This window comes from Aristolochia californica, unplaced genomic scaffold (assembly GCF_029961685.1).
Source record: "Aristolochia californica isolate CCGP_79_NKW_82.1479 unplaced genomic scaffold, dmAriCali1.0.hap1 SCAF_11, whole genome shotgun sequence".
Classification (NCBI taxonomy): domain Eukaryota; kingdom Viridiplantae; phylum Streptophyta; class Magnoliopsida; order Piperales; family Aristolochiaceae; genus Aristolochia; species Aristolochia californica.
In genome coordinates, this window is record NW_027181782.1 from 34,200,554 (window position 1) to 34,225,723 (window position 25,170).

The 25,170-nt window shown below is 37.5% G+C and overlaps 4 protein-coding genes across 10 annotated transcripts; 1 reads left to right on the forward strand and 3 right to left on the reverse strand.

Moving 5' to 3' along the window:
* Positions 1-28: 28 nt before the first annotated feature.
* Positions 29-3,441, reverse strand: LOC137944942 (protein PIN-LIKES 7-like). Of its 6 annotated transcripts, none has more exons than XM_068790759.1 (11): positions 3,308-3,441; positions 2,924-3,001; positions 2,459-2,707; positions 2,288-2,367; positions 2,076-2,200; positions 1,877-1,998; positions 1,045-1,299; positions 863-963; positions 737-789; positions 459-644; positions 29-371 (listed from the first exon to the last, which is right to left on the reverse strand). In XM_068790759.1, exons 3-11 carry the CDS (start codon positions 2,591-2,593, stop codon positions 247-249), a joined length of 1,182 nt encoding a protein of 393 aa, XP_068646860.1. In that variant the 5' UTR covers positions 2,594-2,707; positions 2,924-3,001; positions 3,308-3,441; the 3' UTR covers positions 29-246. The 6 variants fall into 6 exon arrangements, with proteins under 6 accessions (XP_068646860.1, XP_068646863.1, XP_068646862.1 ...); XM_068790762.1 differs by lacking the exons at positions 2,924-3,001; positions 3,308-3,441 and adding an exon at positions 3,018-3,275 and having other exon boundaries at positions 459-521; positions 595-644; positions 892-963; XM_068790763.1 differs by lacking the exons at positions 2,924-3,001; positions 3,308-3,441 and adding an exon at positions 3,018-3,275 and having other exon boundaries at positions 281-371; positions 459-521; positions 595-644.
* Positions 3,442-4,389: 948 nt separating this feature from the next.
* Positions 4,390-10,877, reverse strand: LOC137944700 (uncharacterized). The gene is made up of 5 exons (XM_068790420.1): positions 10,711-10,877; positions 7,075-7,189; positions 6,720-6,819; positions 6,515-6,601; positions 4,390-4,716 (listed from the first exon to the last, which is right to left on the reverse strand). The coding sequence occupies exons 1-5, from the start codon at positions 10,769-10,771 to the stop codon at positions 4,582-4,584; spliced, it is 498 nt and encodes a 165-aa protein (XP_068646521.1). The 5' UTR covers positions 10,772-10,877; the 3' UTR covers positions 4,390-4,581.
* Positions 10,878-12,384: 1,507 nt separating this feature from the next.
* LOC137944945 (probable protein S-acyltransferase 19) lies at positions 12,385-19,702 on the forward strand. Of its 2 annotated transcripts, none has more exons than XM_068790767.1 (11): positions 12,385-12,676; positions 12,759-12,835; positions 13,960-14,073; positions 14,183-14,279; positions 14,728-14,900; positions 16,515-16,583; positions 16,667-16,738; positions 16,836-16,964; positions 17,946-18,026; positions 18,121-18,324; positions 18,438-19,702. In XM_068790767.1, the coding sequence occupies exons 2-11, from the start codon at positions 12,791-12,793 to the stop codon at positions 19,377-19,379; spliced, it is 1,926 nt and encodes a 641-aa protein (XP_068646868.1). In that variant the 5' UTR covers positions 12,385-12,676; positions 12,759-12,790; the 3' UTR covers positions 19,380-19,702. The 2 variants fall into 2 exon arrangements, with proteins under 2 accessions (XP_068646868.1, XP_068646867.1); XM_068790766.1 differs by having other exon boundaries at positions 12,789-12,835.
* A 2,211-nt stretch (positions 19,703-21,913) lies between these two features.
* On the reverse strand, positions 21,914-22,741 carry LOC137943834 (transcription factor bHLH168-like). Its single transcript, XM_068789265.1, has 3 exons — positions 22,562-22,741; positions 22,129-22,449; positions 21,914-22,018 (listed from the first exon to the last, which is right to left on the reverse strand). Exons 1-3 carry the CDS (start codon positions 22,739-22,741, stop codon positions 21,914-21,916), a joined length of 606 nt encoding a protein of 201 aa, XP_068645366.1.
* Between the last annotated feature and the right edge of the window lie 2,429 nt (positions 22,742-25,170).

Consider the following 25,170-nt stretch of genomic DNA (forward strand, 5'->3'; position numbering starts at 1 on the left):
ATCCTTCGGCCTGCTTGGACTTAAAATGTTAATCTTCGAAAAGGCACATATTATTCTATAAAGTTCAATGGGTTCTGGACAATGTTTTCTCTGCTTTCGTCGTGTCCACCTGCAGCTTCCACATTTTGCAAATAAAATCCTTACACATTGAGTTCACCTTTTAATTGGCTGTGGCATGCTACAAACCCAGATTGATCTACCCGCCCGAGGGCTGAGACTGTTCAGACTTGAAGCAGGCAGTGGGTTTCAAGTCAAGATCCACATATAGAACGTGGACCAGACTGTAAGCGCAAGGGCAGCGACTAGGTATGTCCACAGATATACAACTGAGCATTCATCTTGCCCAACATCGAAGAGTTGAGTCATTGTACCTGCGCAAAGCAAGTGTTGTTCTCTCTTATTAACAACTAAACAAAGGAGAAATTTAGAAAATGACTTTTGGCTAGAAAAGTGCTTACTAATGTTCATGGCAGGTGGGACTGTGAACTGTACCATCAGCACGTACTGATACAGAGGATTTGCTGAAAGAAAACCAAGCTGGTTAGCTGTTCTAACCACAACAATCCCAATCGCAGGGAGTATCATGTAACGTACAACTACGATGGCAAATATCACTGATGGCTTCAGCCTGCCACTTTGCAAACCTGTTTGAATTGGGGTAAAATAAGATCAGTACCAGTAAACATCTGTTGGGAAATTAACTTTTTCATGAGCTTCTGGATGTCGGAATGGATACCTTGAGTAAGGTTTCCTCCCAGTATGAGGGTGATGCAGGGAATGGTGCCATCCCTGTAACAGGAATGCAATTAAAGCAAGTCTCCAGGTCTAAGAAAGGAATAAAAGAGTAAACAGCTTTAGTCACCCTAGTAATTTGATGGAGTCATGGATTACTCTGAGGGGTGCATTTGAACCGATAAGAAGAGACTTCAACCATGGAACTGTGCCAAAAATGAATCCCCAAATCTAAGAAATGGAGAGGATGATGAGTATATCTGGCGAGCTGAATTTAGATTAGTCGAGCTTAAAGGACTGAAGGAGACCTACTGCTCCAATGGTTGGCGGTGCCATGAATACATCCACAACTTGGTGGAGAACTCCTTTCAGATTTCCCTTTTCCTTGGCCTTGTTCTCACTCACAGGTCCTCTGTTTTCGTTCTTGAGAAGCTGAGCGTCTGCACCAGAATCTATCTCCTTATTGGGGACTCTTCGAGCTTCCTCAATTGAGGGTTGTTGGTGAAACAACTGGCTTGAAGTTTTAATGAGATGAAAAATGTAGGTCCAGACGTAAATGCCACTAAGCTGCATAAGAACAATGTAACAAAATTAATGCCATTATTGAAAGTGTAGTATAAAGTTCTAATAAAATATTTTTGATAGATTTAATTTTATTCAGATAAAATTTTAAATAATATCATAAGATAAAAAATTTAAAATATTTAAATAAAAATATTAAATTAATTAACTTAATCAAATTCTTAATTTTATTATATCTAAATTATCACTCTTAAATTAGTAATTTAATATATTATTAAAAATTACGAATATAACAAATAAATAAATAAGGTATTTTATTAATAAAATAAGATAGATTTTTGTTTAGTCTAAATTAATACAATAATTACAAAATAAAATTAAAATATTAATTTAATTAATTATAAAAATAAAATACTCTTTTTAACAAAAATATTTACTCTAGATATTTGATCATATTCTTATTTTTATAATATTTTAATTATTACTTTTAAATTAGTAATTTAGTATAATATTAAAAATATTAATATGATAAATTAATAGGATATTTTATTAATAAAATAAGTATTTCCATTAAAAGCCAACTGAATTAGTTTAAAATAAAGCAACTGAAAGCTACACGTACCGCCATGGAAAAGGACGAAAAGGCGATTCCATTCAGGCCGCAAATACTGGGTTCTCCGAATGGACTGCCTTTCTCGTTGCAAATGGCTGGGATGACTATCAGCAGGAGATTACCCAGATTGCCTGTTTTACAGCACGGAGAACATTTAAGACTTCCGTGAATTCATAAAGAAAAAATTTCCAGAAATGTTTCTACCAACCTGCAGAGCAGGTGGCGATGACGAGCCCTTGGAGATGGCGTTCGGGTTTTAATATTTTCACCACTATCCAGCCCAGAATTCCTCCAAACAGGAATATTAACCCAATATTTACAGGCATGAACCACCTAATGAAGGAAGAAACAGGGAAGGGTTGTTAGTTTTAAATTCAAAAGATTGAAGATAGAGAAACATGGAAAGGTTCAGTTTGTTACCAGGAGATGATTTCTTCGAGTGTGACAGTTTTGGCGAGACTGGCAAAGGTCAGGGACGGCGTGAACACTATGAACACCACCTGTTCCGAAACGATCTCGTCTTGTAAAACAAGTATATTCAATCCAGTGCTTTTTCTGCTCTTCGATTTAATTCCGAAAGAGAAATCTCACCTTATTCATGTACTTACGAGCGTCGGCATGAAGAATATTACTATACCCAGATGCCAGAAACGCTCCCAGACAACTTATGAGAAGAACCTGCAAAATCGGCATAGTAGCTACCTCGAACAGTGTCCAAAACCCCATCTTTTAAAATTCTTCTTCTTCTTCTTCGTTTCTCCGATTTTTTCGCCGATCCTACACCACTTCAATCCACCTCTGTAACCTCCAAAATAATCCCGAAATAAAACCAAACAAATCCTGTAAAAACAAAAAACCAAAAATGGCAGAAGAAGTTCAGGAAACCAACGAAACAGGGCTGGACCAGAGGGACAACAAGAGCCCACCATCGCAACAGTTCGATGCGAAGTGGAGACTAGAAAATCATTGCTACGTGATGGGTCCTGCATTATAGATTGAAGAGTTGCAAACGGACAAGGAGACGAGTTGTCGATGACAGAGAGAGAGAGAAACGACCTGGCGGCGGGTAAGTACTATCTCGTCAACAAAATCTCCGCCGCTTTCCCTCTCTTCATTCGATTCAACAAGGAAAAACTGAAAAGCCACAAACCTGGATTCAAATATATGAACGCAGATGGGGAGAAGAGAGAGAAAATGAGCTTCGCGGAGACTCCATGAAAGTCGGGCGTTGGTGTCCGACTCTCTGAAGACGAGCGAGAGGAGCTCTTTCGTCTATTTAAAGCAAGAACTGATGATTCATTTCCAAATTGATAGATCAGGAGGGGATTTGCTTCATAATTGTCCTTCCTATCAAAACCAGACTAAAAACTATGAATTCGTTGGCGGCGATCATTCCTCCGCAGCTCTTCTTTCAATCGTTCTCATATTGTATTTACATACCTTGTATTTAGATTAATTACTTCCAACTGAAGAGGGGATTCGCGTCAATGGTGTTGTCCATCCCATCGACGGCGATTGTAGCACCGCCAGCAGCAACAAACATAAAGTGTAGCCCCCACACAAACATTGTAAGATATATTATTTTGACAGTTGGAACTGGAACTGGAACTGATAGAACCATGCAACCAACCACAGACTTTGGCCTGGTAGGAAGTCTTCGTGGGAAAAAAGAAGAATTGAGTAAAATTCATGGGAAAAAGAAATCCAACCCAACTCAAGCAAACTATTTGTAAGAATTGGGTAAAAATTTAACAAACTTCAATTGAATAATTTGTTCCTCTAGCTTAGCTTGATAATGAGAGCCCTCATTTTGAATTAATAAAAGGCATCGTGATGTAAGCAGTGACTTGAACTAAAAAGCAAAATTTCAAAGCATTTATGGGTGGGGCAGAAATAATTCACTTTATATAGTCCCACTTTTCCACTATTTATGTACATACTGACATGATGTGTCTTTGTCTACACCTATTTTTGAGGGTGATGTGGTCAAAATGCCCATCAATTCCCATTCCTTGTTGAAATATAAATATCTGTAATCTCTATTGTTTACTTTTAATGCTTTTGTATTTCACTAATATCATTAAAATGATATCTTAAAATCATTTAATTTCAAATTTATGAAATTGATATAGGATCCACTTGAAGAGTCCTAATGTTTCAACTCAATTGTAATTTGTTTCGACTTTATGAAAATGGATATAGGAAACCGGCTTTAATACTAGTACATTCCATTCTATTTAGACCTAATATCATATATCTAAATGATTAAGAACAAATCTGAACAAAATTGACCATAGATTTTGTTAAAAAGATAGTCCCATATACATTAGTAAGTATAAAGATCTTGTATTTAACAGATTTTTTTTATTTTTTATTTTTTTCTTAGCGTTGGATAATTCATTTATGGATAACAATTATTAAAAACACTGTTTAAATTTTAAATTACAGCCAAACCAGAATCCGTTTCAAAAGGAAGTCTCAATCCGAATTCTGGTTTAAAAATAAATCTGTATGAGACCTGGTAAAATAAGGGATTCTGACCCTATTTCAGGCCTAATTCTATTTGAGTTTCATACCTTTTTAAGTTAATCCAATAAATTTATGGCCGGCCAAAAAATTCTGCACAGGGTGAAAAGCAAATGCAAATATTTTAACAAGAAATGTTGATTATTATCTTCATGAAATGGACAATCACCTCAAGAGCTGAAGGGGATCTATATAGCAGCTTCAATTTCGTCTGAGGCCACTGCTGCTCCGTTAGGAGCATCATCTGCACGAAGCTGAGAAGAAACATCATCTATGGCAGAGTTTAGCTGGGCGATTTTCTCAGTCAGTACTTTCCGCGTCCTCTGTTGCAGATGAATTGTCAACAAGAATCACAGTATGGAAGTAAAACTCTTATGAGATGAGATACAAAATAAGATGCAAGAACAAAATCCAAAACCTTGTCTAGCTGAATCATCTTTTGCCCTGATTATTCCATGTTAAATTCACACTAGAAGAACAATGATCATATGAGCATGAGAAATAAGACCTTCTTCACCAGGGAAGAATATCCAACAAAAACAGGTCTTATTGGCTCATCTGGACATTTACAATGGCTTTTTTAGTTCCAAAAGACTAATCAGAGTGCAGCCTTAAGAGTGGAAAAAGGGAAAAGATGTTAGTTTAAGGGATGGCGGTGGGTAGGTATCAGAGAAACGAACCTAACTACCCCTTCCTGACCTGTAACAGGGTTGAAAAGGCAACCCTTTCACTACCATAATACACAAGCCATCCCTATGCCAGGGTCGTCCCTGACCCACCAGACATGCAAAGGCTGTGGGAGCCTCCATCACCTCTTTCACCTCTCAGCAAGATTGCTCAGAGGTGGAGAGGAAGGCTCCCCCTCCCTCTGCACCTCTCTGCTTGTACAAAGACATGCAATTGGAAGGAAGGAATTCCCTCTCCTCAAGGAGGGGGAGCTTCCTCCTCCCTTTCCTGTGAAAGGGAGGTTCAGCCCCCTCATTTAAGTGGAAGCGAGAGGGAGGTGTTAGGTAGACGCCCTAATTCAATACTAACGAGAGCAATAATAACCACAGAAGAAGAAATAATCAAGCACGAAAAACACAAGATCTATACAGGTTCACCTCAAGGTGAGACTACGTCCAGTCTTCCACCACTGCAATAATTCACTATGATGATAAAGTAGTTTACAAGAGAAATCGCACACACTCAAGTGTTTTTGTCTAACCTCTCTCTCAGCCGCAACTGATGATCTTTCTCAATGATAACCCTAATAGCGACGCCCCCAAATATAAAGAGAAAACTAAGGCAATCACAATACTAGTGTGAAATTTCTAAACTACCCTTAATGAAACAACAGTCAATATATCATAGACCTTTCGAGGCTTCACCCCCTTTCCAACCCCCACGACGACCTTACCGCGAAGGTAGATTCGTGTAACGACTCTGCATAAGGCATTAATTAGATTCCACAACTTAACAGGAGAGCCTCTCCACCTTTCCTCACCATCCGCCACTGTGGGACAGAGTCAGAGAGACCCATCCCCACCCTAAATTGAGGCAGTGTTTTTTGCTCAACTCAGTTCCTGCCGGCTGCCATGCAGGGTGAATACTTTAAGCAGAGCAGGTTAGGACAAGTTTTCCTTTAAGCTGCCCTACCATCAACACTAACTAGTTTAACTCTATTTTAAGTGTTGAGGAAGCTCTTGGCATAAAACACAGTTCGCTGTTGCAGGAACTAATCCATGCTCAGGTATTTGGAACAGCAGCCCTAGAAACCCATTTATTCAATAAAATGAAAATCTTAGGTTCAAACTCGATAAGGGGCTAAAAAATACCAACATGGCAGTTCGTATAAATCAGATGAACATGAGTGAAAATGCTTCAGCAAGTAATAAAACTATCCTTCAGCCATTCTTTGTCTTATATATTCCTTTCTAAGGTTTCAGTCTGAATGGTTATGTGTGTTCAATACAAGCAATGTACTAGAATGATACAAAAAGTTTCTCTCAAAAGCTTTGGCAAAGAGTAGTGGAAAAATAGGGCAGGATATAGGTGAAAATAAGCCAGACTAAAACACAACCAGCATCACAAGGTCAATCCTTGAAGAAACAAACTCTACAGCTAAGAGCGAGAGCATACCTCAAGAACTTTTTCTTCATCATATATGAACTTTGGTAGCTTTCTCATCAAATCTTTTCTGTCAGCCCCAGCAAGGGCCTTGCTGATCTGTATCATCAAGAACAATAGTTTGTAAGTAAAACACAATTTAATGCGCCTTACAACTGATTCAAATACTTGCTTATAGTCATTAAGAAACTGTCTCAAATTTTATTTTATTTCTAACCTGAGGTGCATATACACAACCAAGTGTTCCTACAATTATTCCTCCCAAAACAAATCCACCAACAAAGATGCTTGTGCTGTTAGTTCTTCCACCATCCGCACTACAGAATACAAGAACAAGATGTGTTACCAAAAATATTCAACATAAGATTACAATGTGACAATAGAAACCAACATTAGCAATAGCTGCCAGGGCGGAGACAAAAGAAGGTCATAGATACACCCCATTTATCCCCCCACAAGAATAATGGGATATTAAAATAAGTTCAGACTAAGAATATGAGCAGTTCCATCAAATTGCACTACACAATTAGAATTAAGAAAATAATAATTTAGAAATGCAAAAACCTATATACCCAGCATGTATAGTGAACTTGCGTTTAGCTGAGATCCTTTGGCTAATTGGACTGAGAGACAAGTCAATGGGCCTGAACTTCACAAGACAATGCTCTGATGGCTTTAAAGAATAACCTTCCAATGAAAACCCAAATATTAGACAGCATACCAGAATTTCCATACAGCAAATCCAAAAGGACCAGAAATTTGTGTTTCGATCGAATATGAATAACTAATGAATACCCCTAGTTGTTACATCTTCATACAATCTATTATCAGTCTCATTTCTTGAAAGATCTTAACAACCAATCAAGAACTAGAATTACATAAGGGCTCAGATTATGGCCCTCTAGCACCATAAAGAAGAGTGCAAAGGTGTTCAAATTCAGCCGAGAAGAGCACCGAACGAATGATTAAAAGAAAAGGCATAAGCAACTGTTGCTCCAGATCTGGAAAATATAAACGTTATCCACATCAAAATATGAGTGATAAAATATTCTCAGAGACCTTCTAAAGCAGATAAAGAGGGAAAGGACAAAAACAGTGAACCTGCTCAATAGTTTCTTTTGTAATAAGTAAGGCCTTTGGCTCAATGGCCACAGAGGAGGGGTTTCTAGAGTGAGGTCTTGGAGTCTCATCAGTGTATGGGGTTCACCATTCGAATATATACATATTCTGTGGATATGAACACAGAAAGTACGAACAAGAGTTTAAATATGAACAACAAAATAAGGTGGACTTCAACTTTTATAAACTAAACTTTATTCTGCTTTTAGTTAAAGCATGATGATATCTTAAAAAAGAAAAAGAAAAAGAAAAAGGAAAAACAAACAAGAGTTTTTTTTCTTCATTCTATGGAATGAAACTTAACTTGAACAAGGGCATCCTATATACTAATTATTGATCCACCACTCTACATCCTCTCAAATAAATTCTCCATATTGAAACATTGGGTTGCATAAATGCAATGCAGTAAATTCTCTATAATCAACTAAAAAGTCAAAAGCATCCAATTCTTCTGCAGGATATATGTCATTGAGTTAATCATTTCAGACCTCAAAATTCTCATCTTCTTTCAAAGAGCCATAAACCTGTAAAAGGTAATCTTAACCCCTTCTAAATCCAAAATCTAAATAAGAACAAAGGTTCAATTGTGGATACTATGGTAAGGAGAGGGTAGATACACCAAAATGTTTTTCAGCTCTTTAAGCTTCCAATTTGTTTCTATTAACATCTCAAGCCTCTCGTAAAAATAAAGCCTATGCTGGTGCTTGGCTCCCAATCTGCAGAAACAGGAGCATCTTTACTCTTAGGGAAGAAATTTGCAAGTTGCTGCCAAATTTCATCCAAGAAACTCAGTTTAGCATTAAAAGTGGCAGTCACAGGTGGAATTCTGGCAGGAAAAGGATTGGGGAGACTTCCCATTGAGGTAAACCTCCCCAGCATACTCCATTTAGCTCAAGATTCAAGCATCTTAGTCAGTGATGAATGGCCTGAGGTAAGTGGGAAATAAAATTGAAACATTAGGGAGAGATGTAAATGATCATGAGATGGATTCAATAGCTCAGCTATCCTAATTGCTGGACTCTTAACAATTCACTAGATTGTCTGGGAGCATAGAAGCTCAAGCCAATTCACCATAGCTTCCTGTATCCCCTCTTTAATGGGCTTAGTGATGATCCAGACTGTTAGGCTAGTTTTGCTTGGAAACTTACTGCTCTCTCACGAAATCTATTGTTTCTAGGGTTAAATTCTGCAGCCTTGAAAATGACAGCATTGATCACATCTTACACCATGGCTTATCAAGTCCGGGCTTCATTCCTCCCCGGATTCTGCCGACTCCCTTACTTGTCTTATTGAGCAAGGGATAGCAATTGACACCCCATGGGTTCGTAAAACTTTGTGGAAGATAACCCTTGCTGCTGTCCCTTGGGATCTTTTGCAGGGCCCAAAATGACATAATCCTCCTTCAAAAACACAAGTCAGTGGGAAGCATTATGTAGACAACTATTCACTCAATCTTTTACTGGTTCAGATTCTCCCGTGATCTTTCTGAGATTTCTGGTGCACTGATTAGGAATGATAGGACAAATGCTGCAGGCCTCTCCTCCTACAAGCCTGCCAAGGTTGTTAGTTAGCTGCCACTGACTTAGGGTCTTTCAAATTCTTCTTCGATAATAGCTCCTTCTTCTTAGTGCCTCTGGGTTGAAAGTGACTGTAAGGTAGTTATTGGCTAGGTCCTCTCCCCCCCCCCCCGGTGGAGTAACTGGCAGGGACCTCCCGGCAATCTATTGTTGTCTTGGGGTCCCTTCAGCCCTCTTTGTAATTCTGCTGTTTTGGCATTTTCGCCCTTAATATAATCTCATCTTTCTAAAAAAAAAAAGGCTCCTTCTTCGAAATATGGATTCTCTGACAGCTGAAGTTCATGTAATAATTCAGAGGTTAAGACTCTACTGCAGCAGCTTCAACTGCCCCTCATTGTTGATGGGGATCTAAGTTAGCCATTGATTGGATGAGAAAGTCAGCTGACCATCCTTGAAGGTGCCAGAAGCATTTTGAGGAAACTTTGGCAATTGCTCAGTCCCTCAAAATCTCTTGGAACCACACACTCAGATTGACAACCTCCCTTGCAGACACCCTTGATAAGGAGGGACTTACTGTCAACAGCTTGTTGGGCATGCTGTTCCTATTTAGTTTGTCCTTATACTTGAGATTGTGCTAATTTGCCGCTGCACCCCCCACCACCACCACCACTTGGATAATCTTTTTCTACTTTGTTGCATTGTATTTGCATCTGCTTCCCCAGTTATTCTTAATTAAAAAAACTACTATTCCAAAAATATATTAAACCCTAGGCTGTGTTATACGGATCTGGTACCTTCTTGGTGAAGCCTGTAAATCAGCTGATGGTAACTAATACCTGAATATGTACTGTGATATCAACAATTCGCACATGTGTGTTGCATTCGACACGACATTTCGATATAATACATGTTGATACATGAGTTTTCCTAGGGTAATGATACGCCAATGTGTCAGATTTTGCTCCAAATCATAGCTTATATGTTGAGTTTTTTCTCAACTTAATGCAAGACTGCGTCCTAGATATCAGTGTGAAGAATTCACTCGAACGGATTTAATCTATATAAAGAGAGAAATAACGCCAGAAAATGACGACTGATTCAGCTCTTGAAAACTAATTAAACCTGGCTAGGAATAGAAAGATTCATTAGCACAGGTTAGTTAGATCGACCTAAAGCATTCTGTTTTCTTTGCCCATATGAAAAAGGAAATACAATAGATTACTCGTATAAGAAACAGTTAACCGAAAGAAAGCTCTATAAGTTCAAGAAATCCTCATTATTAATCACCAAAAAACATGAGAAGAAAATAAAAGCTTTCTCCAATTATAGCAATACTGTCTTCTCCATAAGCGCATAAACATATAATCCTAAACAACAAGAACGCACACAAACATCGTCACTTCAGACATAAGCTGAAGAACTGAGAAATATCACAAAAAATGAACACAGATACAAGCTCAAGACAAAAACAATTCAAATATCAAGGCAGACCGAGAAAGAAAGAAAAAACAAAAATCTCCTACAACAGATCGGAATGTACAAAGCAGCTAAAAAACCATCGCCAAAAATTACCAGAAAATGCCGGAATTATCAGATCTCTGCTGCAAACGAGAGATTGAGGGAGAGCTGCCATTGATCAGCGACTTGTTGGAGAGAATGGAAGAGAGGTTGAGTGAGGAAATGCGAATCTAGCGTTTAGTTGATTTTCTTGTTGCTCGTTTTGGCATTTTTCTCCCGTTCGATAATATCGAAGCAAGTAAATATTTGAATACAGTAATTACGAAAAGTGCCACAGGCAGACCACACATGGGCTTCCGCTCATATCAATTAATTTGCAATGGATATGGGCAACAAAGGAGGAGCACAGTCCATTTAGTTGCTCAAATGGGCAACATAGGGGCTCATGGGCAATTTAGGCATTTGATAATGTTAGATTATGTTAAAAACTTGGTTAACATTAAAAAATAAATAATAAAAATTCAATTTTATTTCAAAAAAAAATTTATATAAGTAGGTTATTTTTATAAATTGTTCATTTTTTATTAATATTTCAATTTATTATTTAAAATTATATTAAATTACTTGATAAATGTAACAATAGCATATTTAAATTTATATGAATAAACAAATGTTACCTAAAAAATTATATAATTTTTCCAGTAAGAATTTCTAGGTAAAAAATTTGTTTCCAAAAAATATGAGGCACTAATAGTCTCTGAAAACGTATTTTTACTTGAAATATCTTTCAAACAAAGGCACTGAAAGGGCCTTCAAGATTTTTTTTTTTTTATTTATCAATTCAACAAAAACTGTACAATGTCACATACCAAACAAATAAGTTTGGGTTTTGAAGGGGATTAATCACGACTCACCTAATAAATTGTTTTGAATTCGATGTATTTCATCAATTTTTGGAAAACTCGATACCCCGTAAAATAGGTTGCAAAGTAGGACATGTACTCTTCCATTAGCCCACAAAGTGAGTCTCTTAATCTAACATTAATATAATTGTGACACTCGAGTTTGTTAATCTAGATATTTTTTATCAAACAAAGAGCACAAATATGATACAATGCTTCGATATGAAATGACCCCACGATTTTTGTTTGTCGATAATGTTTATGTTCGCAAAAAAATTCCATATTGGGATCTTTAAGGATTGGTCAGCCAAAGGTGACAATGTAACGATTAGTCAAATATTATATAAATTAACTTAGATTACATAAATCTAAGCTAGGGACAAACATTTGAGTCCAAAAGCATAGTCTAATAACACTTGGTGAAGTTCTTCAAACCATCTCACTCTTTACCAAGTCCAAAAGTGTTTAAGATATTAAAAAGAGTGATTAAAGATAAGAAATTTGTTTAAGCATCCACTTGTTGAGGAAGGTTTGGATTAAGTAATATAATTATTGTGAAATAACCGAAATGGCCTCCAGATATCTTAACCAATTTAGCGGGTGGGGTTGAGTAATTGGAATAACGGAGGGTAATTTAGTGATTTTCGTCTTGAGCACGTTCCGGCCAGCACTTTTTAGTGGCATTCCTCAATGATGATTGGACTCGCGGGCTTCTTTACACTGTGCTCCGCCAAGTTTCATGGCATGGAACCAGGGTTGACCAATCAAAATCAGTATTTAGTGGATTCAAAATTTGGCAGTATTTTTCAGCATTTCCTCCATTGGAAGATATCAAGATCACTTCAGGATTGGTGAGACCACGGATTGGAATGATCCTGCGGTCGCTTCCTTTTGCGGATATTCCTCACAAAACGGCGTGGTGGATATTGAATAAGCATACTGTGTGTGTGGACTGTCGACTGGTAAAAGGCTAAAAGGGATTGCTCCTTCAGTGGCGGGGCTAGGCGATGATTCCATTGCTGGAAGCTTTCTGAATCGAAGTTTGTTGACTTAGATGTCTTTTTTTTGGATTTAAATTTCTGGGTCGAGATCGGAATCTCCCGAGAGGCTGTATTTGGAAGATGGGTCGGATTGCGTGATCCAAGGACGGAAATCAGTTTGTTGTTTTAGTAGCTGCGGTGATTTTTTTTTTTTTTTTTCTAGGTTTCGGTTTCCCATTGTTTCGAAATGTTTACTTTTTTTGTTCTTGCACTAATATAGTTCGCTTTGCGGGTGGTCTTTGAATCTCAGTGATGGCGAGGCGTCATGGGTGGCAACTTCCTGCTCACAAATTTCAGGTTTTTACTTGTCTTCTTGACTCGTTTTTATTTTTATTCTTTTGGGTTTGTTTGCCCTGCCACTCATTTGGGTTCTTCGTTTCGGGTGGAGTTGCTTTCTCCATTTGAGTGCATTTCTCGTTCTGATTGTGGTAAATATAAGTGTTTTTTTTGGTTTCTGCAATGCGTGGTCGTTGATCGATTCTTCGTTCTAGTTTGTGCAACTGCCTGTTCTTCCTTGATATTCATGTCCTCGATTTGTTATTCAAGGAGGCGTAGATGTGAGGATGCCATCACTTGTAGAAAATTCTTTTATGGGCTTTTATACTACTCTGTGAAGAGTTTTAAGTTTGTGAGCATTCCTGCAGTGTACATTGTGGGAGGATCTTTTTCATTCCTGGGACTGTTATTGCCTCTAGGATATTTGTTTATCGGTTTTTGTACTCTGCGTAGAGTGCTGAGGTTCTAAGTGTTCCTGCCATGTGACTCTGCAACGATCTTGTTATTCATGAGGTTGTACAGTAGACGGTTGCTAGCAATTTTGAGGATTGCTTTTGCCAAATCAAATTTGTTTTAGTTTAGCATGCAACATGCTTTTAGACGTGGAAAATTGAAGCTTTTTTGGCCATATTTGATCTGTCAGAAAACAGTAGAAGTTTACCTTTGTATTGGAGTCAAAACTTGGTTGGTCATTGCAAGGAACATCAGTTATCTTAACGAAGGATTTCAATCTGTTACTTGGATTTTGAACAGTTAAGCACAACCTTGAACACAAAATCTTATTTTGAGATTTCAGATTTGACTATCTAAAACATTAACCCTTCTCCAATAGTGAAGGTGGGGCATGCAAATACTGCATTTCATACTCATATAGAGTAACACTCTTTGCTAACCGCTTCCATAAATAGTTTCTCAATTTCTCACATTGGGTTGTAAATTTGCCTCGGACTCTTTAAAATCATACGAATAACCAATACAAGTTCTTTCCGAGAGTTTTGCACTTAAGAAGCATTTATCTGCTGGGCATGATTGTTTATTGTATTTTATTTTTGAATGTTAGTTTGCCTTTTTGATTTAGAATCAGTTCAATGTAGTTACATTATGCACATTCCCTCTCTCATTTTTTTATTTGGTTTGCTGAGCAGGTTGTTGCAATAACTGTATTTCTCTTGCTATCCGTTGCATTTTATGCCTTTTTTGCTCCATTTCTGGGAAGGAACTTGTTCGAATATGTGGCTGTAGCTGTTTATACACCCGTGGTGAGCTGTTTACATAATTTTCTTTTGTTTAAGTAAAAATTTGATCAAATGCTCCTCTTGAGCTCTTTAGTTTCTGAGCAATTTTCTTAATCTCATCTTGATATTTCAGGCATTTGCGGTATTTTTTCTCTATGTTAGATGCACAGCTATTGATCCTTCTGACCCTGGAATACTACTAGGGACACAAAATTATACTGATTTGCCTGGTGAGACTAATGATAATGTTATTCCTGATATTTTTAAAATTCTAAAATGTCTTAATTGTTGAAACTTTCTGAAGACCTGGTCACCACACTGGGCTGCTGATTGAGTCAGCCACTCACCTGAGTTAACAATTTTCTATTGTGTTGGTCAGGATCAAGCATAGTCAACTCAGTTGTGTCAATCATTTGTTGGGAGGGGAAATTTAGACTGCTCAAGTTTTCATTTTATTTTTTATTTTTTAAAAACTGATAAGATTATGGTCTTGCATGGTTCAGGATCATGTTCATTGAATATAATTTTTTTTTTCTAATGGTAACTTACAAGCACATAGATGATTTCTGCAAATACAGAAGTATGTTATCCTTTTGAAAAAAAGTTTGATCTGCTTAGGATCAAACTCAATCTCATTTGTCTGGGTGAAAAGTCTCATCATGAAATTGGGGAATGCAGAGCGAAGCAAAGAGGGGCTCAAAGAAGAAAGAAAATCTTCTCAGAATAACTCATGTTGCTATGCGAGCTTCTGTGGTTTCCTGATTCATGATGACTGCCGCAAAGAGGAATATTCTAGCCACCAACAAACCAATGATGAAGAAGCTCTGTTCTGCACTTTATGCAATGCAGAGGTACTCCACTTTATGAGCCCTCGGGCATTATTATTAATGTGCCATTGAGTATATTTGCTGCATGAGGCATTTGTTGTCTTCTGTCACATGGCAGAAATGATAATTTTGCCAGATGTTTGTTGTTGGTTGAAATACATTTACATTGTGCTGATTGATTGAGTTTTAGGTTTGATCTGTATTCTTGATAACCTGAAACAACTTTTTCTTGGACCTCCATCCCCCAGTTGGCTTACACTCAATCCACCTACTTTTGAACTAGTAAATGAACCAAATTGGTTAATATGCCTATGCCTTAAATGTATTTTAGACATCTCCTTTGCTTACCTAAAAAATGCTAGCTAATATATTTGGTTTGTAAGTTGACTTGACTAGCCAATGTCAACCATTGTTGTTCATAGATGCTATTCTTCATTTGCTTCTAGAAGGTCAGCTCCTACAAATATCATGATGTTTTTCCTGCTTCCAACATTCACAGGGAAGGTTTCTTAGATCAGGCATTAAGTCAATCCCTTCTGTTATAACTTTTTAGGGTAAAAGTAACTTAGGCTTCAGGACAAAAGCACTGTCACAAAAACTTTTATGGTCTTCGATATAATATACTAACAAGTAACACATTTAAAAAAAAAAATATTTAAGCACGACTCTTTCACAGTGAATCTGCCTTAAGCAATATGGAAATGCTAACTCAGTTTGAATAAATATTTTCCACTTTGGAATGGTAAACAATTGATTCTCATATTGTGATCTTTTATTAATGACTTTGGCAACATCTCTCTGTTCTTTCTTCCAGCTTCATGCCAACTTTGTTCAGTTTTGGGAAAAACCTCCTTGACAATTCTTGCAGATTCACATTGTGATAAAACATTCATTCAGACCTCTGGCTATCTCTTGGATTGATACCCCTCAAAGCTCTAATTTTGTTGTTGAATCTCAGGCTAGAAGTGAAGTTTCCCAATTAATACCATGTTGTGGGAATCTCCCTAAACATTCATCCATGCTTATGTTTTACCTGTAGGTTTCTTGTAGTTGGTTCTTATGGATCCGCCCTTCCAAAGGCCTCCATTACTATCTCTGTTTTCATTAATGAAATATCTTTCTCAAGATCTTTAGAAAAGGAAAATGCAAACTTTGTTGGGTCAGCTATATGATTCATCTTCTTCCATCTACTGTTACTAAGTACTAACTCCATCATTACCAATTTTTAAGCCTTTCATGACCACTTCCATCCATACCTTTTAGTTTTCTTCTATTTCTATTCTGTTCCCTCAACGAATAATGACTCAATTTTTGTTACTGGTGTACTATTAGACCTCCTCTGTGGCTTAACTGTCATGGAATGCTGTAAACTACAACTTGCTCGATGACACTCCCAATGAAAACCTTTAGTTTGGAGTTTGGAGTTTGGTTTTCTCTATATCATATTATATTAGAATCTTGTTATTCTATCTGTGAGATTGCTCACTTCGTTCCTTTTTTATATCATGCTATTAGGGAGTTCTTGAATCTGTTTTGCTCTCTAATGTCAACAATGAAGCCGACTCATATCGGGATTCCTTGGATTGTTGAGATTAAATGTTTTCTTCCATTGATTAGTTTCATCTATTCTTTGTCCAGGTACGCAAGTTCAGCAAACATTGCAGAAGCTGTGATAAATGTGTTGATGGGTTTGATCACCATTGTCGGGTATTACATTGTACCTATCCATGCCACTCTCGTTTTATTCCATATATGTGGGAGTATTGCTAACTGTGGTTTTCTTCATGCAGTGGTTAAACAATTGTGTGGGAAGGAAAAATTACATCTCATTTTTGTTTCTTATGGCCTTTAGCCTTGTTTGGGTTAGTGCTAGAGACAAGCAGGTTTAAGTAGTTTTTTATCATTCTTTTTGGTGGAAATTATGTTAATTACATATATGCTCTGAGATATGTTTTGCAGCTTCTTGTTGAATTTGGGGTTGGTCTCACAGTCCTAGTTCGTTGCTTCACAAGTAGAAGGAGCATTGAGACTGAGATTGTTAATCAACTAGGAGATGGGTTCTCTCGACCTCCATTTGCTACTGTGGTGGTACGTACTTGAGCGTGTGCTAATTGGATATTATGCCTATTCTCTTTATGTAATTTTGGGATTCAAGATGCTAAAATTTCACTTGTTGTGGTTAGATTATCCAATATTGGCTCTTAGAGTGGCTTAGTTTTTTTTCAAAGTTGTTTACTGGGGCCATCTATCAGTGATTATTATGATTCTATCCAGTTTTGTTGGCATTGTTTGTTATTCATATCAGAACAACATAGTTCATCCTCAATTTTGGGGTGTTTAACTCTACTATGATCATGATAATATGCGGGAGATCTAGGTTGACATCAGCTTAATGCCAGAATAGTAATGTTCTTCACACATCTTATTTTCTTATTTCTTTATTTTTTATTGCAAAAAATGTGTTCTTATTAAAAGAAAAATTGTAAAGAAAATTATCTTTTCTGCATCAAGGCAACCATATTAATCACTGTTTGGCTCTTTCTTGTTTAATGCATTGTAACAACAGAAATGGTTTAGGCCGGTACATGGGTCACTTCTAAGCCAAGATCACTTCATGGACTTCCCTTTGAGCATCCTTTACCTGGATATCTAACAATTAATTAAGGCAAATCAGGTCCTGGCATCAAGGGAGCTTCGATGTGATCTTGGAGTTTTTCCTTGCATGCAACCTTGAATGTACAACAAATGGCTAGGGAATGGTAAAGAACAATGGCTGGGACAAGCAGCTGCTGCTGTTACGGATGATGATTATTTTGATGCATAGTTGTAGACATTGGGCCAAAAGAAATAGCATGATTAACTGGGCTGATATTTCTAGGCCAGATTAAGCTTAGTCATTGCTTTCCTTATCATGGTTTTCTCTTGTCCACTCTACTGGTTTCAGGCTCTATGTGCTACTGTTTCTTTATTGGTAATTGTCCCTCTAGGAGAACTATTACTAGGCCATATTAAGCTTAGTTATTTCTTTCCTTATCATGGTTTTCCTCTTGTCCACTCTGCTGGTTTCAGGCTCTATGCACAGCTGTTTCTCTATTGGCAATTGTCCCTCTAGGAGAACTATTCTTCTTCCATATGATACTGATAAGAAAGGTGTGTTATGCTAATGTTCTGTGCCACCTACCCATTTCTCTATCAAATTTTCTCTATGCTTTGAGTTGTAAAAGTAGTGTCAAACATTTGGCAGGGTATTACGACATATGAGTATGTGGTTGCAATGAGAGCCCAAAGTGAGCCACCTGGGCCATCTATAAATGGAGACCAGGTCCCTCAGAGTTTCCTATCATCACCAACTGGTTCAGCTGCAACTGGCTTAAGTTTAGGAAGTTCCCTTGCTTTGCAGTATAAGGGAGCTTGGTGTACACCTCCACGAATTTTTGTTGACCATCAGGTGTGTGCATGTTACTGCCAAGTTAATGAAGCTTTCTGATTGTTCTTCCTTTTCTCTCTGCACTCGATGCTTATTACTATCTGCACACAATGCTTAATACTCAAACTCAACAGGATGAGGTCATTCCGCATCTGGGTCCAGGACGTATACCATCAACAGTTGATCCAGATGCTGTTGAATCATCTGATAGAGGGCGAAAGTTGCCAAAAAGGCAAGTTCGAATTAGTGCTTGGAAACTTGCCAAGTTGGATTCAACTGCAGCCGTGAAAGCTGCAGCTAAAGCTAGGGCATCCTCCTCTGTTCTGAGGCCTATCAGTTCTCGGAATACTAATTCTGAGTGCTCTTCCAGTGAAAATGTAAGTGCTGCAAGCAGTACTGTGGGTTCAGATATAGGGCTCAGTGGTGACACTAGAAAAGATGTTTTGAAGTCATCCCCTCTGAAGACTTCCTATCCACCTAGTCAGGCAAGTAGGGAAGATCTTGACTCTTGTACTCATAACAGCCTGAGTAGTTACGGTAGTCCTCATCACATACACAATTCTCAACTTGTGAGTCATCTGGAACAAGATTCCAATACAGAACATTTCAATCCTGCATATCAATCATCTAATGATCGATCACCTTGGTCAATCAAAACTGGTGATGAGAATGAAAGTGCACCTGTTGAGCGTTCAGAAAAGGAGCCGGTGAGGAGACCCAACATGGGCATACCAACAAACACAAGGTCCTCAGTTGTTTGGGATCAAGAAGCTGGACGTTTCGTGTCTGTGCCACAATCTAGAATTGACAACAGGACTGTTTTGGAGAATAATGCCGGTGGGTCTTTTTCTCGTGGTGTACCGGAGTTGCTTTACGCAGGTCAGTCTATATTCTTTGGTGGTCCGATGGGTAATGAAGATCTAGCCAGGAGTTTGAGAAACCCAGGTGTGCCGAGACCTGTTTTTGAGAGAGTCCCCATGTCAACTTACAGGCCAAGTGGATCAGAGAGGGACAGAAGATCTTCCCAACTTCCAGTGTTTGTACCACGCGACACTCAGATCAACCAAAGTCTCTGATTTATTGAAATAATCAAAGGTGATCAGTGGCCAGAAGATCACATCTTCCACATGGATAGAGCTTGGGCAAGAATGACGATGATGGAAAAGAAGAAGATGTTGGTTTGGACTGGGTTAGCTTCTACAAGACAACTTTCAAAGATCTTGACAGATTCTATTCTCCATTGAGGTATTGTTTCTTTGCACGCTTACAACAGCCACTGAGACACATCTCAGGAACCACGATCTTGTTTAGGATATGCTACTGCCCCTCTGGGATGATATATTTTCTAAGAGCATTCTTTAGTGATTGTGGATACCACATTTTCCACGATTTTTTTCCATTTCGTTTCGCCTTAGTCTTTGATGTATTTGTTGTCGATCGTAACACCCATTTGATGATCCTCTGCCACCAGAGCGAAAATGATAAAATCATCATCTTCGAAACCGCAGTTCTAACCGAGTCTTCTCGAAGCAAATTTAAGTCTGAGCTTCTGATGGGTCCTGTCTGTGCGATTCAATGCAGGGGTAACGATGTTAGGTTTCAAAATATAGTTCATGTACAGCAAGAAACAGAGATGCAATTTTAACTGTTTAAGTGTCAGCCTCAGTTTGTGAAATTTTGAGAACTTCATCAGCAACATAACAAGTTACTCAAAATTTTCAGGAAGATGAGTTTTTAACTAACGTCATTTATATGAACATCAAATGACATTAATCCATTTCGTCATTAACATAATCTTGTAGAAAACGAAATATGCAAACACATAACATAGACAAAAATAAGAAAATAATAAGAGAAAGGATTTAGGCCATGTCAGTGCTTTTTTAGTAGAAATTATTATCAGAAAAATCATATAATTTTCAAGAAAAAATGGGCCAAAAAATCATATGAAAATTTTTGGAATAAGTATTTGACAATTGATGTTATAATATAATTTTTCATGGCAATTTTGATTATTGATTTTTTTATTTCCCTGTAAAAAAAGGTCCATTTAATTTTCTTTGGAGATTTCTAAAATTTCTAATGTAATTTCGTAATAAGGCATTAATAAGATTTCTAAATATTTTAATAAGACCTGCGCAACTGGCCTCCTCTCCATTGGAGCCTCGCTGCAGCAACAATCTTCAGTCTCCACTCATCAAATAACTTGCAAAGACGCTTCCTTTGATCTCCGTTTCCGCCAGGGACACACGACGAACACGGTTCCATCCTCACGGCCTTCGCACAAACAGAAAAAAGGAACCCAATTTTCTCCAAACACTTACCAGTCATGTGAACGCAACTATGGCGTTCACTGCTCTTGCTCGCCTCAAAAACAAGGCAGTACAGGCGACGATCTGTGCGGATTTCTTCAAGAGTCGGTGAGGAATTGCCACGGAATCAGTCGGCACAGCTGTTCAAACTCGACCAATCCTTCACAGCCTTTTGCCCTTGTTGATTCCCTCCATATTGATTAGACAAGGCGTAAATTTATTTTCTTATTAAATTATTATTATAAATTTAAAAAAATAGTAACACTCTCTTCTTTTTCTTTTTTTAATAAAATATAATAATTTTTTTATCAATTTTATTAAAAGGTCCTTTTTGGGTATAATCATGAGGTCCTTTTGGAGTTTTGACAACTGAGTTCATTTAAAAACGTTTCGTTTGACCCCTCACAAAAATTATTAATTATTGATAAAGAATTTAAATGATTCAATATGGTAAAATTAAACCTATGGTAATTTTACAATTAATTAGTATTTATGGTTTAATCTATTAGGTTGTGGGCCTCTTAAGATCTTGACATTCTTTTATTTCTACTGTAAAAATAAATAGATTAATGTTTCCAATTGTTTTTATTTCTTATGAGCTCGAGGAAATAAGTTATTTCTGGAGTCTTATTTTATTTCAAATGGTCAGGTTTGAACCTTGGCCATTTCAATTTTTATTTCAAAATTTAAATAAAAAATAACAAATTAAATTATTAATCCATTCAATACGAAAGACGAGATCGTGTTGCTATTGAACCCAATAGGGTGGGTGAGAATGGGTGAAGTTCAAAACTCTGTGACGGTTTAGACCGGGGGATGGATTTTTTGGGTCTCATCGTGAGAGGTTTTAGAATATATATCTTTAAGTCTTTTACCTGAGTATTTTTAATTTATATATTATTAATCTTTACATAATTTTATTTATAAACCATTATATGAGGCAATGTAGAGATCATAAATTGAAATTTAATATTGTATCCCAAAATAACTAGCCAACTTAGGAAGCTTATTTTTTCAACTAATAAATGCAAGATTTTTGTACTCACTAATCCACGTGGGATTATTCATTAACACACTCCCTCACGTGTAGACCCCCTTTTGTGACTATACATGTGGATAATTTTTGGGTGGAGGCTTACATATGACTACTTGCTCTGATACCATATGGAGTAGTTGAGTAGAATCGGAGAACAATAGATTCATAGAAGGTCTTTGTCAAGAAAAAAAAAAGAAAAACCATGGAAAACTATGTTTAAGACATTTAAGACCAGGACGTAACATTTTTAAAGACATAGATGTCACACTTGGCGAGACTTGAATGGAACATGCATGTTTAGTTGCATGAGTGCCACAAGTTTGTCATAAATAATTTTACTCTCAATCCCCATTCTAGAGTATGCAACCTGCAAAACACGTAGTAATCAAAACTAATACATTAATTAACAAATTAAATATCGTAATTGACTTATAAAAATAGCATAAATGGATTACACGTAACTGAGATGAATCCCACCTGCGAGTGAATTATATAATGGATTGTATCTCCTTGAACTGAGAAACTGACATTAACAACCTCAACTCCTTCTTCCTCAAGCACGTTGAGAACATCAGATAACAGACAAGCCCTTGTCGATTCACAGACAAGAACCACCTCTAGGGAAGAATCCAGATCACGGACCTCCACCATTGGCAAGCTTGGAGCTCTGATGTCGTCGATGAACATGTCCCTCGTCACTGCATCCCGCTGTGTTCTGAGCTGCTCGATTCTCTGCTGCAAGTTCTCAATGTGAACTACAGCTTGCTCCAAAACTTGTTTCGTGGACCACGAAGCATTCTGTATGATAGTCGGAGATGAAACCGGAATTTACATTAGAGCTTAACACAGAGCTTTTGGAAGTACAGAGAGAAAGAAGAAAAAGCCTGGAAGAATTCAAGCAGACAAGCACCTCATGATTTGAGAGGAGCTGGGTGACCTGCGAGAAGAGAATACTCATCTGGGTTCTTCTGTTCCTCTCCGCTATCATGCGTTCAAACCTTCGCGAAGTTTGCCTCTGATCCATTGCACCTTCTTTAAAACGGGAGCGGACACAGTAAGTACTACCGAAGATTGGAACTGTAGAACGCATGCATTGCATTCGTTTTATAGGACTCTGTCTGGACGTCGGCCATGTTGTACAGGACGACACGGCTTGTAAAGATTACGGCGATTTCAAAACCTTGATGACGATGGATTGACGCATCTGCAGGAAGTTTACCCATATTTTCTCTGGTCTTCTTTAAGTTTTCAAAGCGTAGAAATAGTCATTCGTCAAATAGTAGAGATTCTGCAACCATAGTCTTTCTTCAAATTATTCATATTTTAAATAAAAATTATTAAATAAAAAAAAAGGTCAATGAAAACTATTATTTTTTAAATAAAAAAATATGAATATATCCAAATAAGGTTAAAATGGGAATCTAAAAACATCTCTTTCAAATAAAACTATTTTTATTAATTAAAAATTAAAGTAAACCCTTATAAATTAAACTATTTTTTTATTAAGTAAAAATTAAATAGCACACGTGTTAATATTCTTTTTTTTATATTTATTTTTTCTGATGTTTGGTCCCATTCCGATTAGACCTCTCGTCCCGCTTTCTCCTGGAAAACACACATCCGAATTGCCAACAGTGGATTTCAAGGCGCTTTTCTCCCTTGTGCATCACGAGTCGCGGGGTTGTCAACCATGATCCTCAGTCTCTTCACCTGTCCTGTCGCCGAAAATCAGATTCATCCCCTCTGGTTTCCACTCAGCCGAAACACTTCACGCTGTAGCTTGGATGAATCACGACATGTGTCTATATCCGAGGCATTTCCTCACAGCTTCCACTTGACTGCATCTCCAGCTTAATTCAGTCCTTTTTGTAAGCTTTTCCTCACAACTTCCACTCGACTGCATCTCCAGCTTAATTCGTCATTTTTGTATTCACATGACCTGTTAGCTATCTGGAGAAATTCGTGTGATTCTCTTTTGCGGCTCTTCCCTTATTTCTCATTCGTTGGTGGTCTTCTCAAGTAAGGCGATCAAGGCGCGAGCCTACCATGCGGCAAATTAGGTCTTGAGAAATTGTTCTCTGTTATTTCATGTTTTTCTCTTCTCCTGCAGCAGTTGGTGCTAATGGCATGGCTCAAGTGCAGGAGTGAGTGTAGATAGATTCAGGGAATTACGATTTTTTCCCTCAATTAGGTGTTGAAAAAATATATATGAAAACTAACATAATTTAAATAAATATTAAAATAAACCAAAATTAAATCTAGTGCGACACTTTTTGTAGATCCTCTTTATCAATTATACAAAAAAATAATAAATAAATAAATAAATTCCGAGACTCACTGTCTTCGAAAGAGATTAGGATGTTGATGATACTTTTACTAAGATATAAAATATTTTAATTTTTTTTTATAAATTTTTTTAGAACTCAAATTTCTTATTTGTCTCTCTAGGAAAAAAAACTACCGCTTGATCCGACCGTCCAAATTTGTGACCGCTTCGATCTGATGGTTCAGATCATTGATCTTAATCTAACCGATAGATTTGTAATCGTTTTGATTTGATGGTTTAGATCCATAATGGTTTTTTATCTAACGGTTAGATTTGTAAAGGTATGATCTGACCGTTTGAATCTGTAATCGCCTTATCCGACAGTTCAAATATGTAACCGCTTAATCTGATGATCAAGATTTGTAACCGTTTCCATCGAACGACTGATTCATGACTCATAATAAATAATTATATTTATAAAGATTCAGGGTACTGGCCATGGATCTTTTATAGAATATAGGAATGATGAATAATATTGTTGTAATTATTATTGATGACGTGTAAACTATTTATAGAATTAAATAGAGAGATGGTAGGTGATTAAGATTTTACAATCTGAGTCTATCTCTAATTCAAACACTAGTTATTTTTATCTTTATCATTATCTCTATATTATCATTATGATTATCTCTATCTCTATCATGCCCCTACAAGATGGAGCTGGAGCTCCGAGAGGAGAGTCCAATCTTGATCTTCAAAAAGAAAGTTTTTGGAAGTGGTTTGGAGAGAGCAGCGGCACTGGAGGCGGCTAGTGCAGACAGAATTTCATCGTAAGGTGGCAGCAGCGACACTGGAGGTGGCTGGGGCGAACGGAATCGCATCGTCTGGTGGAAGAGTAGTTGCACTGGAGGCGGCTGGTGCGGATGGAATTTTATCGTCAGGTGGCAGAGCAGCAGCACTGGAGGCGGCTAGTGCGGACGGAATAACATCGTTCGATGCAAGAGCAGCGACACTGGAGGCTATTGGTGCGGACGGAATTGCATCGTCCGGATAGTATGAAGAGTTTTTTTTTTAAATTAAATAAATGCCGCCTATGCGAAGCTCACACGTGTGAAAGCCCACGTGCGAAATCGCACGTTGCGCACATATGTGCGCGGGACGACACGTCCAATGGGGGGAAATAATTTTTCCCCCTTAACTTAGGTTGTCTTGTCTTGCCCTAGGGGCGAACAGCGGTAGGCGGCAACGGAGTC

Coding starts and splice junctions, on each gene's coding strand:
- LOC137944942 (XM_068790761.1), bottom strand. CDS start 2,593: ATGGGGTTTTGGACACTGTTCGAGGTAGCTACTATGCCGATTTTGCAG. Junction 2,201..2,287: donor CTCGAAGAAATCATCTCCTG/GTAACAAACTGA, acceptor TTCCTTCATTAG/GTGGTTCATGCCTGTAAATA. Junction 964..1,044: donor CACCGCCAACCATTGGAGCA/GTAGGTCTCCTT, acceptor TCCATTTCTTAG/ATTTGGGGATTCATTTTTGG.
- LOC137944700 (XM_068790420.1), bottom strand. CDS start 10,771: ATGGCAGCTCTCCCTCAATCTCTCGTTTGCAGCAGAGATCTGATAATT. Junction 7,190..10,710: donor GATAATTCCGGCATTTTCTG/GTAATTTTTGGC, acceptor TTTCATTGGAAG/GTTATTCTTTAAAGCCATCA. Junction 4,717..6,514: donor ATGAAGAAAAAGTTCTTGAG/GTATGCTCTCGC, acceptor CATCTGCAACAG/AGGACGCGGAAAGTACTGAC.
- LOC137944945 (XM_068790767.1), top strand. CDS start 12,791: ATGGCGAGGCGTCATGGGTGGCAACTTCCTGCTCACAAATTTCAG. Junction 12,836..13,959: donor TTCCTGCTCACAAATTTCAG/GTTTTTACTTGT, acceptor TTTGCTGAGCAG/GTTGTTGCAATAACTGTATT. Junction 16,965..17,945: donor CTCCATTTGCTACTGTGGTG/GTACGTACTTGA, acceptor TGCTGGTTTCAG/GCTCTATGCACAGCTGTTTC.
- LOC137943834 (XM_068789265.1), bottom strand. CDS start 22,741: ATGCGTTCTACAGTTCCAATCTTCGGTAGTACTTACTGTGTCCGCTCC. Junction 22,450..22,561: donor AGCTCCTCTCAAATCATGAG/GTGCTTGTCTGC, acceptor ACTATCATACAG/AATGCTTCGTGGTCCACGAA. Junction 22,019..22,128: donor ATTATATAATTCACTCGCAG/GTGGGATTCATC, acceptor CGTGTTTTGCAG/GTTGCATACTCTAGAATGGG.